We start from the raw sequence: 13,560 nt of genomic DNA on the forward strand, positions 1-13,560 counted from the left end.
TGAAACCCCCGGGAAAAATCAATCTTATAACAAGTACCAACTACAATTCTTCATTGAAACTGTCAAAAATATCAAAAACCCAAAAAATGAAAATAACTCTAAATTACATTAAAAAACAGAACAAACTCTGTTCCAAAATTCCCAATCAATCTCTTCTTCATCTTTATCTTTCATGGCTTCCAGCATTGATCCATGGAAGAAGATTTTCTCTCTCCTCTTTCTCTCTCTACTTCTTCATCTTTCTTTCTCTCAATCAAATTCTCCTCAAAACATTGAAACTTTCTTCCCATCTAATCTCTCCCCACCTCTACCTTCACCACCATTAACATCGACGAGTTCATCGTCTTCGACCGGTAAAACTATAGCTAAATCTGTGGGTATAACTGCAGCAGTCACAATTGTAATTGCTGGGGTTTTCTTCTTTTTTCTTCAAAGATTTGTTCTTGCTAAAAACAAGAAGAAGAATGAAGAAACCAATTTGGGTTTTAAGGGAGAAGTAATTGCTCCTATTGAAGATGATAAGAAACATTTTAATGGAACTTTGAAAGGTTTAATTGTTGATGAAAATGGATTAGATGTTCTTTATTGGAGAAATCTTGAAGGTGGGCAATTAAGAAGTAGTTTCAAGAAAGAAGTTTTGTTAAAGATTAATGAACTTGAAAATGAAACAAGTTTTAATCATGGAAGAAGTCGTCGGATTAAGTCTAAACCAGTTCAAGAATTTCCATTACTTCATGATGTTTCTTCAAATTCGAGTTCATTCGATCGAATTAGACTTGATTCAGAGGATTCAAATGATCAAATTGTTTCTCATGGTCAATCTGAAATTAGAGAAGTTTCAGCTTTGGGGAGACTAGTATCTCCAAACCAACCACCAAGACCACCACTAGCACAACCACCACCGCCACCTCCTCCGTCACCGCTTAGACCTGTGCCATCACCGCCTCAGATAGCGCCTATTGCGGTGAAGAAAAACCCATCACCACCACCACCTCCACCTCCAAAGTCTATGATGAAACCACCACCACCTCCACCACGAAAAAACACACCGGCCGAAGCTTCTTCGTCTGAAGGGAGTTCATCTGAATCAGGAAAGGCAAAGTTGAAGCCATTACACTGGGATAAAGTCAATGCAAACGCTGACCATTCAATGGTTTGGGACAAAATTGGTGGTGGTTCTTTCAGGTAATCAAAGATTCAACTTTTTCCAATCTGGGTTTTTTCCATTTGATTGTTCTTGATTGATCTTAACTTCTTCTTCATGTTTATTTTTACAGGGTTGATGATAATTTAATGGAAGCTCTGTTTGGTTCTGTTGCAACGAATCGTAAACCCTCAGAAACAAATCAAAAATCAAACATGGGTAATCTCAGTTCTACTAGTCCTGCTCAAATCTTCATCCTTGATCCACGAAAGTCACAAAACATCGCTATCGTTCTTCGATCTCTCAATATATCTCGACAAGAGATCCTCGATTCTTTACTCGAAGGACGAGGTCTTGATTCAGATACCTTAGAAAAAATTTCAAAACTTTCTCCTACAAAAGAAGAAGAAACCTTGATTGTTTCATTTGATGGAAACCCAACTAAACTAGCAAATGCTGAATCCTTTTTGTTTCATCTTTTCAAAGCTATTCCTTCTCCTTTTACTCGAATCGAGTCAATGCTTTTTCGATCAAATTATGAACCAGAAACAACTCAACTCAAGAATTCATTACAAATTCTTGAACTTGGGTGTAAAGAATTAAGAACTCGCGGGTTGTTCTTGAAACTCTTAGAAGCCATATTAAAAGCGGGTAATCGAATGAATGCTGGAACATCCAGAGGAAATGCTCAAGCATTTAATCTTACTGCATTAAGAAAACTTTCAGATGTGAAAAGTAGTGATGGAAAAACAACATTACTTCATTTTGTTGTTGAAGAAGTTGTTCGATTCGAAGGTAAACGATGTTTACTTAACAAAAATAACAGTTTCGGAAGAAGTAATAGTCGAACGAGTACTAGTAAAGAATCAATTTCCGATTCTCCATTATCTAAACAAGATAAAGAACAAGAATATATGCAACTTGGGTTACCAATTATTGGAGGTTTAAGTGCAGAATTTAGCAATGTTAAAAAAGCAGCAACAATTGATTATGAAGCTTTAATGAATTCATCCACTAGTTTAACGATTCGGGTTACTGAAATTCGAAGTTTTGTGACTCGGGTTGATGTCGAAGAAGGACCAAATGGATTTGTCAGAGAAATGAAGAAGTTCTTAGAAGGTGCAGAAACAGAACTTAAGTTTATGAAAGAAGAACAAGTAAGAATTATGGATTTAGTTAAGAGGACTACTCAATATTATGATGGGGGAGTTTCAAAGGATAAGAGTGATCAACCACTTCAATTGTTTGCAATTGTGAAGGATTTTCTAGGAATGGTTGATCAAGTATGCATTGATATAGCTAGGAGTTCACAAAAGAAGAAATCCGAGTCGTCTATAAGTGGAACGACGTCTCCACCGTCAACGGCTAAGAGAGCGATGAAGTTTCCGTTTTTGCCCCCGAATTTCTTGTCGGATAAATCTAAGGCTTTGAATTCTTCAAGTAATTCTTCAGAGGATGATGAATTTTGAAGAATGTATATTGGTTTCAATTCTATTTTTATCAAATTCTTTTCATGTATATAGACAACAAGAAGAACAACAAAAAATAGAGTGATGTGTTTTTCATAAATGAATGTTGATTATTTAAAGATACGAAAACAATCATACAAACCCAAACCTACAAATGGTGTTGTTTTGATTAGTTTTCGAGTCGATTTCTCTCTAGATTATCCTCCACAGTTGTCGAATCAACAATCAGTGTCATAACTTTAAACGGATTAATGAAAGAATTGTTTGTTTTAAATGTATGTAAATTTTGAGGTAAAAGTTTCTATCATTTTTAAATTTTTGTGATCTTAATAGTCAAAATTCATGGGAGTTTTCTTTTAAGATGGGATTTTGATTAGGTTACTTTTTGGTATGGTAGGAGGTGAATTTGATTAGTCAAAGACAACCACTATCTAGGAATTCAATAAATAAAGTGATTGAGCATATGACAAAGTCAATTTAATCCTGTACACATTGAAGTATTTAAGATTTTTGGGACTACCGAGTCTTCAACTCTATCGATCAAGAATTAAATGCATTTTTATCATATCTCAATGTGCAAAACTATTTTTTAGTAGTTTTTTTTTCCGGGATAATTTAAAACAATAAGACAATAAATAAATATAAATGCAGTATATTTTGAGATTTAACTATTATGTATCGTAACGACACGTGATAACAGTAATACTTTTCTTTTTAAATTAGAAAACTTAAAAAGCGTAGTATTAGTTAAAAGAAAATTTGAGAACCATCTTAATTCCTTTTTATCGGTAAAGATTTGGCCTTGACTTTGAATATACTTTTCTTCTCCCAAAGTTGAGCAAGTCCTCCCTCTCTCTCTCTCTCCCCACATGTCCTAATCCCCTGACTAAAGCTAACCTTGGGAGTCAATTATAATTGATTTTTGCAACAAGTGGAGTTTGTTCTTAACAAAAAAGAAAAACAAGTGGAGTTTGTTCAAGAGTCTTCAACAATTTAGACCATCTCTTCAACCAAAAAAGAAAAACTCTTTAGACCACATTTATAAGATGTTCTTATCAGCCGTTAGATTTGACCTTGTGTTTTTTTTTTGAAACCATTTTCATTCATAAGTGATTAGATCACTGATTTACATGGATAATGGTTATTCTTCTCGGTTCAGCGACATGAGAATTACATAAGCAAATTCTAAGAATTTCAAATGTAAAGTACCTCATGATGTGAGAGAAATTGGACTAGACTCTGACGGAAAAGATAGAAACAAGATGAAAGGATCCTAAAGATCACGAAATAAAGGACCCTAAAGGTCAACATATTATCTAATAATACAAAAATAAAGAAAATACTAATTAAAACCCCGTCGCTTTCGCTAGAAAACCGCCATTGTCGCTGGAAAATCGTCGCCGGAAAACTGCCGTCATCACCGGAAAACCACCACCATCACCACTAAAATTAATTTACGAAAAAGTTGAAGAATCATCTTGTTTTCTTTGTTGAGTTTGAGTGCTTCCATGAGTTGTTTCTGAATTTCCGTTGGATTATACAAACCAAGTCTCCTCATGATATGATCTTGGATCCGAACTTACCGAGAGAAGGAGACATTCAGAATCCTCATAAAGCCACAATGGAGATGATTATTCAAAACAAGTCTTGTCATGAAATGATCCATGAATGAAAGTGGGGAAAACAAGATTTATCTTCCAACGAAGAGTAGAAAAATTTAGTACCTCCATTCTTTGAATAGTTTTGGCTACAAAAACAAATTTAGTTTCATCTACCATTATTTGATAAACGAGAAAGGAATCTGGCGAAGGGAAGACCCTTCGCCGGAAAAGCAAAAAATTTCCTTTGCCGGAAAAGCAAAAAACCTTAGCGGTTTACTCTGGAAGAAGCAGTTTTGAGAGAGAGAAAGTGTATGGACCGTGTGCCCTTGTATTTGTTAAGAGTAGGTTAAGAGCATCTTCAAGGCAAAACTCAAAAAGAATCTCTATTCGTCTTATTTGTCGAGTTCCAATTGAGATCCCCACTCGTAGATGACAAAATTAGAGATATCAATTCTTGTATGTCTCCAATGCTAAACTCTAAACTTGTTTTTTTTACTTACGTGACATGGTGATTTTCATAAAAAACTAATTAATTATTTTTTAAATATATGAAAACTTGATTTCTGTTGGTTGAAACTCAAATATCGATGAGTTGGGCAATTAGAGATATCTCAAGAGGACACTCTAGAAATAGAGTGCCCTCTACAGATATCTCTATTTCACCCTCGACACATCATCTTTCACATCTTAGTTGAGTTTTGCATTGGAGATGATTTTTTAAGAAAATTTAGACAATCCTATGTGGCACTCCGAGTTTCTTAGATTGAGTTTTGCATTAGATTTGCTGTAAGAGCATCTCCAATGCAACACTCAATTCTTCGAAATTGCGACCTGAGATATTTGAAGTTCTTTTTAAAAATCATCTCCAATGCAAAACTCAACCAGGATCTCAAAGACGATGTGTCGAGTGTGGAATTGAGATACCTCCAATTGTCCAACTCATCAATATTTGAATTTCAACCAATAGAAATCAAGTCTTCAAAATTTTTAAAATAACTAATTATATATATAATAAAATAAAAGAGAAAACGATGACTGAGACAAACATCATTTTTTAATAAAGGATATTGTCTAGAGAGGCCCTTCGATATTTATAATAAAATCCCTTTCTATAAAGTTGGACAAATCAAAGATCTAAATCAAATTTATTATACAAAAACGATATATACCAATTTCTCATAATTACCAACCGATAGATACCAATTTGGAAATATTATATATCTCGGCCAATCGATGGAAACCAATTTGAAAATAGTATATATCTCGGTTGGACCAACATAAATCAATTTAAATTAATAGACAATACCCATATATTGTGAACTATAAGCTAGGTTGTGAGATATCTCGAAAATAGTATATATTTCCTTGATTTGAAATTAGGTAATAAATAAATTTCAATACACACAGTGTAAATCTTGGTAGGAAATAGTATGGTGGCCAATATATGGACAACCAATTATCTTATGTGGACAGTTATTTTCGAGACCAGTGCAAGTCAATTATGATTTTCTATTGACTTTAATTTAATAAGGCGACAACTGTGTAAGGACTTAAATATTAAAACACAAATTAATTCGAAGATCATAACAAATAATGTCGACCCACACACCCGGTGCCAACTCTCTCTCCCCTCTCTCTATCTTCAATGGGGAACTACATCTCATGTTCTTTGCTAACAAAAAGCACAGGAGGAAACCACTCAACAAATTACAAACCATTCAAAAATTGTACTTCCAAATGGAGAAATTCGCCAAATTGATGGACCCTTTATAACATAGGCAGCAGAAATCATGTATGAAACACCAAATTACTTCTTAGTCAATTCAAAATTCATCATCTTCTTCCTCTGCTTCTGTTGGTAGAAAGAAGAAATCCTCATTTGGTATTAATGGAAAAAGGAAGAAGAGTTATTCTAAATGAATCACCTAAGCACGATTCAAATGGGTTGTAATGAATTTGAATGAAGATTTAGGTTCTAAGAAGATTATTTGGATTAAAGATGAATAGCCCAAGTTGAATTTGGATGATATTGGTGATTTCTTGACTCATGAATTTGGAGATATGGGTGAAGATTCTCCTTGGTTCACCAGATCTAGAGAGCGGAGGGATTTTGAAAAAAAAATTTAGAGAGAGAAAAAGGAGAGAGGAAAAAAGAAAAAAAAATTAATGTTTGAAGGTCGCCGGCGAAGATGATGAGGTGGCGAGAAGATGAGATGGATGAGAGAAGGTGATGACTAGTTAACGGTGTGCTAACGGTAACTGAAAAAATGGGCCATATGGGAATATCTGATAAAGTTAGGGGCTAGGCAGGAAGCTGGTCACAAAGTTAGGGGCTATTTGGGAAATAACCCAAATTCTTACAGAACTCATCATCATAAGGAAATTCACTAGATACCATCTTACACTTTCACTTGGATGCTTCAACCTTTTCAATCCATTCCGAGACCCAATCGAATTTGTTTCAAGTACCACAAGAAAAGAATTTTCTCTTATAATATTTAGTCGTAAGAGAAGTTCGGATCACCCTCTTACCTGTGCAATGTGGTCTCGGACAAGGGGTATCGGACCATGGGCATTCCTTAGCCCAATGATCAAGCTGACCACAGTTGAAGCAGGGTTTAGGCACATTTGAAGCACTTGAGCCATTTCTTGAAACAGATGAAGATTTTGAGATACTTGATCCAATTTTTACTTCTTCCTTCGCCTCATCAAGCCACTGGAAGCTAGGGCATGTAATGAACTGGCAAGCTAGGTATTTTTGAACTTTACCTTCCCTGTTCCTCTTAGCAGAAACACATCGAATGCCTATACATTTTGTAGCTTTGCAAGGAGTGTAGAACCATGGACAATCTAATCCGTAATGTGTTTTTTCATCACAAATTTGACATATCTAGAGAGAGAAACGAAAAACCAGAGAAATTTAAAGGGGGAAAATTGGGGAAAAATGAAGAAGAGAATAACCTAGAGAGAGATATCTTACCGTAACTGTATTTAGATGTTCATCGCCACCGTCCATGTCTTCGTTTTTTGATCTTCTCATGAAGCTAATGGTAAGGAAGATGAAAAACATAAGTAAATGGAGGAGAGAGATTTAAGTTTGCTTCTGGAAAAGATGAAGAAATAAATAGAGGTGAGAGGGTTAAATCTTGTGTTGGAATTGACAAAAAGTAAATCTTGGGAACATTTAATGTTGGGATTTGACGTGCGCAGGGTTGTCAGGCACGCTTCAAAACACGGAAGGGTACTTTCGGTAGAGAACAAGTGAATTTCACGGTCTTGTAACGTTAGAAAAGGGGTCATATGAGAAAATTTGCTAAAGTTAGGGGCTAGGCAGGAAGTTGGTCACAAAGTTAGGAGCTATTAGGGAAATAACCCAATAGTAATTTATTGAAAATGAATGAAGGAAACAATGAGTTCTTCTTTAAAATTGAATTGGATAAAGACAATCGTTTTGTCAAAAGTGTTTTGGGCAGATGGTCGAAGTAAAAAAACCTACAAGAATTTGGTGAGGTTGTCACATTTGACACCACTTACTTGACAAATAGACATGAGATGTCACTGCACCAACACAATATGATTTTGGAAGCTATCTTAAAATGATGAAAAAACTTATCATGTTTTTCACCAACACAATATACAAATGTTGAACCCTTAATTAAATAAATATAACTTGTCTTTTTAACTTAAAAAACTAAAAATTGGATTTTTGTATTTTCGATAATGTGAATTATAACTTTTGTCCAAGTCATAAAGGTTCAAAAGTAAATAGAGTTAATTCCTATATGTCCCCCTACTTTGTGACCAACTTCCTTTATGGCCCCAAATTTCTGTAAATTCAAATATGACCCCCTATTTTCATGGAAATGTCATAACTACCCTTCCCATTAATATATTTACAAAATAAAATTAAAAACAAAAACCTAAATTCCACCTTACTTCCCTCTCCACCACTCATCTCTCTCCACGTCACTTCTCTCTCCAACTTACCTCTTCCGGCGAAGGAAAACCCCTTTCGCCGGAATTTTTAGAGAGAGAGATGAGTGAAATATTTTTTTTTTTTAAGTTTGAAGTTCGCCGGCCGGCGACCTTCATCGGAGAAGAGAGTGGTGACTTGGAGAGAGAGAGAGAGGTGAGTTGGAGAAAGAGGTGAGTTGGAGAGAGAGGTGACGTGGAGAGAGATGAGTGGTGGAGAGGGAAGTGAGGTGGAATTTAGGTTTTTTTTTATTTTAAAAATACATTAATAAGAGGGGTAGTTATGGCATTTGTGTGAAAATAGGGGGCCATATTTGAATTTACAGAAATTTAGGAGCCATATTTGAAGCTGGTCACAAAGTAGGGGGCCATATAGAAATTAACTCAAATAAATAAAAGAAATTGAGAATAACACCCCTGCCGAAGTATCTAGGGTTGCCAATACTTCACGGTCTAAAACTATGGTTGCCAATATATGGACAAACGAATCTCTTAAATGGACAAACGTATTGGGCGTAAAAATAATATATTTTTAGTAGGGGAGAAAACGTATTGGGCGTAATAACTATTCCCGGTGATATAGTACTTTCAACTGATTTAGGGTTTTTGATGTGAATGTTCTTTAATATAATGTGAAGAAATTCGTCAATTTTGAAAATGATTTGATGAAGTTTTAGGTTTACATCTCTTAAGTTTGATCCTATTATTCGTTTTTGTAGCTTTGGGTGAGATTTGATAAAGTTTTGGGTACATCTGCTTGAGCTTTGATAAAACTGAGGAGAACTTCCTAATTTCCTGATTTCATTCCATATCACAACCAATCAACAACTTCTCTCGAATTAGGCCACCATCACCAACCATCTCTTAGCCCTTCTTTTTAGAGAGAGAAAAAGATGAAAAACAAAACTGAACATCTTAAGAGATGAGTACAGAGAAAAGAAAAAATGGTAGATTGGGTTGAACTGATTTATGGGTTAGAGAGAGAAAGAGATAGAGAGAGTTGGAAACGTTTTTGTTGTCCCCACGTTAAAAGTTGGATACTATTTTTCCACCTCATATACTTTTGTCCACATAATAAAACTTAGTTGTCCATATATTGGTTACCAAAACTATTGGTGAGGAAGTTAGGAATGACCACCATTGTCCTAATATTTTTAATGGCCCCATATTACTAGCCACAACAATAAATTGGTGAATAAACATTCCATTAAACTATAAGTGCAATTTCATTTAGAGAAAATGACTATTTAGGTAGAAAATTTTATCTTAATAACTATAAAAGCCTACACTTTTTACTATTAAGTAAAAGTTGTCAAAATATTATTGGTAAAGAGGCATATAGTTTAAAATAATATTAGTAATTAGTAACCAGGTCATTTTATTCATTTTTCTTCCTAAATTATAACCATTTTTGCCCTTTTCTTCATCGATTCTTCTTCTTTTTCTGTTCTTCAATTTCAATCAACAAAAACATTATAAACCTAACATAGATTAAATCGACATCTTCGAAATCATTGATACACGTTATAAATCATGCTTCTTCTCCATGCTTTTTTTCCTTCTTTGTCTGAGTTTGTGATCACCACAGTCATCATCATCTTCGTGAGATTTTCGTCCCGTCATCTTCTTCTATGTTCATTGAACAAGACATATCAGAAATGGAGTCACTTCCTATATGGGTAAACCTCCATGAAATACCTCTGATATTTTGGAATAAAATGCCCAAACTCCGCTTAATTCTGCACGAGTGTGAGTTGAATTTCCTGAACCACAGGAATTGGTTGATAAGATTCCAATTCGAGTGAATGGGATTAAGGAGATAACATTACAGTTCAAGACGGGACCATGATTTAATGTGAATCAGGCCAAATTGCACCCAAGTATGGCGAGGTGGAGATGCTTAGACGACAGAGCAGTATTAGCTATCCGGGAATGGATCAGCAGCGAAATGCTTTAGAGAATAATAACTCTACCCAGCAACACCGACACAATATAATGAGCTGTAATAACTCAGTGAATGCCTCGACTCAAGGCGTAGAATGGGCATTGGTTACTATCGGCATTGGTCTGGCAGTTGATTTTTCTACTCAAAGATTCAATGTTGTTTTGGCTGGTCATCATCGGTCATTTGCTCCAGTTATAGGCATATTAATTTATGAAATCACCACTCATAGTGAAGGTAACTTAACAGTGATGAAGTGTTTTACTAGGCCCCTGATCTTCCTAGAAATGTGAAGATGTTGTCTGAGTCTTTCTAATAGGTTTCCCGGTGTTGTGATAACACTAAGTTATACAAATGTGCTTTTGTAGGCTGGTTATGTAGGAGAAGACGTGGAATCAATACTGCATAAGCTACTTATGGTATGTTTCATAACTAGTTACGAATTACATTTATTTCTCGACTATTTCCTATGTTGTAAATTATCCTATGTAGCCTTACGACCTGCAGTAGTTTAATCTGCTTAGCGCTACCTGTAGGGATTTACACCCTTCTACTAGTGTTTATAGCGGAAATATGACATCTAATGTCTACACTAGTATTCCCAGGATCACATGCAAAACTAGTAATTAATCTAATGGAGATAGTAGATTACCTTAATCGCTTTTCCCTCGAACTAGTTGAATTGATTGAAGAAGACCAAGAGCTTCAAGTGTAGCTCCTCTACTTGGGACACGAGCAATCAATTTGATCTCCCACCTTGTTGTATAGCTAGCACACCAATGGTGGTTGGAAAAGAAGAACTCCTTTCTTCTTGACTAGATAGATAGTTAATGGGAATTAGCTCACTTTCTCCTCTCTACTTGATGTGGTAGAGTAAGAAAGCTTAGAGAGAAATTCCACACCTTATTCTCTGCCCTAAGAGTGTTTATATAGAACCCTAATAAGAATCCACCTCCTTTTAGGTTTCCTAAAACACCCTTTAGAATAAGATTTAGGGAAATAGTCGAAAATAGCAACTATTGGTATTTTCTCAATTCCCTAAGGAGGAGGTGTCCAAACACCACGAAAATTGGCAGATATAATTTTTATTATATCAGCAACTAACCCTCCAAAATTCAGCCCAATCCGAGTCCTAGAAGTACCCGAACCGGTCTAGGCCCAAAAACCCTGTTTTTGGCCTTTTTGTACTATCTTTGCCTAATTCCTTTTTAGGCCTATGAGATATGTTTATGGGACACTCCCATGATTATATCTCACTCCCACTAGTCATATCCTAGATCAATTTGTCACTCTTATGTGTAACCCGTTGTAGGATCCGATCGAAGTTAGCCGCGAATTACTTCGTAATTCGACGATCGTAGTTGGTCTCTAGCTACAACTCTACGATCCCTAAATCAATCGGACTTGATGATCTTCCACATCAATTGTCCTATCCGACAAATTGTTCGCATTGTCACCTTGGTCGAAGGACATCTCCTTCAACTCCTTCACTACCATGTGCTGATTTTCTACTCTCTGATGTATAGTTTCTATTAGGCATCTAGTTTATTTTTGAACAGAATCATAAGATGGAATATTTTCAATTATTTATTGTATGCTTCACATTAGATAGACAGAAGAGTAAAGAATATAGTTAGACATGGTTTTGGTTGAACTTGCTATACCCTCGAAATCATGTTTTAGTTGATATTTGCATGGCAGTATGGGACATGAATACATGATGGCCAAGAATGGTGTACAAGTTCAAAAGATTCTACTTTTCCACCGTATCTTTGTCTAGAAAAGATACAGGATGTAGTGAAAGCTGAAATTTTTGTTCACTCAACTAATAAACACTTGGTAACTTTGTCAATGTTTATATTCTCCTTCCATAATATTTGTGTTATAAAACTTTTTCTGTTTGCATAATGAAAAGCGGCAATCTAAAGCTTATTATGTATGAAAAATGTGGTGTAGGCCACGGGTGAAGTGTTGCAGTAACATGTGCTCTTTTAGTCAAACTTGGTATTGCTGAGGACTGGAGAAATGCGGAGCGGATATTCCGAGAAAAGAGGCCTTGTATTCGAATGAGCTCTTCCATCGCAACAGCTTGGAAGAATGGTCACATAATCGTCTTTCATCATCTAAAAGAAACAAAGCAGCGGGGTTGGTGTGAGTTACATTTTACTCTCCTCCGACGATCACAACTAAGAAAGCCCAACTAGCTTCATTCACGAATGGTCAGACAGGTTAGTAACTTATCTTCACATTAGTTGCAGCTTTCTTTTCTTCTTTTTTCAAGCCGAAGTAGTAAATAGTTTTGTCGATTCTATGCTTGATATGATGGACTTAGAGATTCATGTGTTTAAGCTTTCTATATACAGAACTGGAGTGGACTTGTTACTGAGACCTTTTGATTGTCTAATTGGGTTTGTGATTTTTAATTTGCAGAGGTTTTAACGACGGAGGTGAAAGTGTTGAAGGAGCAAGTGTTAGTTGGAGGAGATGCAATGGAATAATAGATTAGGCTGAGTTGTTACTAAAATTGTCATTCTTAAAAGCTTAACAGTTTATGTTCTTTGTAGTTTTTTAATGTTGAAGTTCATCCATAAAATCCTACTTTTGACTTGAATATGAAACTTGGAAGATGGATGATGAAATGAATTTCAAACTCAAGATTTCATACATACATACATACATACTCTTAATTTATATTCTTGCAAATTGAGTTTGCAAGACATGCAACCCAAGATTATATTTTGCAAAGCTTGCAAATCATGTTTGCAACATATATTCTGCAATCACATGTTTGCAGAACAGATTTTTGCAAACACGTTTGTATAACAGATTTTTGCAAACACGTTTGCAGAAAAACGTAAAGGAAAAAAACGTCGCTTTTTCTGGGTTTTTTTTTTTTGAAAAAAAGTATGGAAAGTGGATCTTGTTAGAAAGCTAATGAAAAATCATTTCTAAATATATAATTTTTATAGAAATCCGACATCTCAAACAAAAGTTATATCGATTTAAAATTTAAAGAAAAATAAAGGAATTTAGTTACACAAAATGACAAAAAGAGGTATTTTAGTATTTGTACACTTTTTTACCTGAATAATAATTTTCAAATGTTCAGTGTTTTTCTACTCATTTTCAATATTATTTTGACATTTCTAGAAATTACGCAACTCATGACATCTATCGTATGAAAAGTCTACATGATAACTACGCCTCTACTCCATGGTGACCACTTGGTTATTGGGATATAGTATCGTGACATACTAGTTTGTATGGGTAGAGAAGAAGACTTAAGAAGAAGACTTATTTTTAGGATTTATCCTAGTTCGTTCTATTATGGTTATGGACGGTTGATATCTGATATGTAGGAAGACTCGAAACGAAGACTTGGCTATAAGAGATCCTATTGGTTTAAATTGTTTTGAGCTGGGCCATAAAGAA

The 13,560-nt window shown here is 35.1% G+C and overlaps 1 protein-coding gene across 1 annotated transcript; it reads left to right on the forward strand.

The window, feature by feature from the left end:
* Positions 1-2,887, forward strand: LOC147542910 (formin-like protein 4). The gene is made up of 2 exons (XM_086638331.1): positions 1-1,185; positions 1,278-2,887. Exons 1-2 carry the CDS (start codon positions 173-175, stop codon positions 2,611-2,613), a joined length of 2,349 nt encoding a protein of 782 aa, XP_086494457.1. The 5' UTR covers positions 1-172; the 3' UTR covers positions 2,614-2,887.
* Positions 2,888-13,560: the final 10,673 nt, after the last annotated feature.

The sequence above is a fragment of the Eschscholzia californica genome, unplaced genomic scaffold, assembly GCF_041429995.1.
Source record: "Eschscholzia californica isolate CP2 unplaced genomic scaffold, dmEscCali1.0.p SCAF_4, whole genome shotgun sequence".
NCBI lineage: Eukaryota > Viridiplantae > Streptophyta > Magnoliopsida > Ranunculales > Papaveraceae > Eschscholzia > Eschscholzia californica.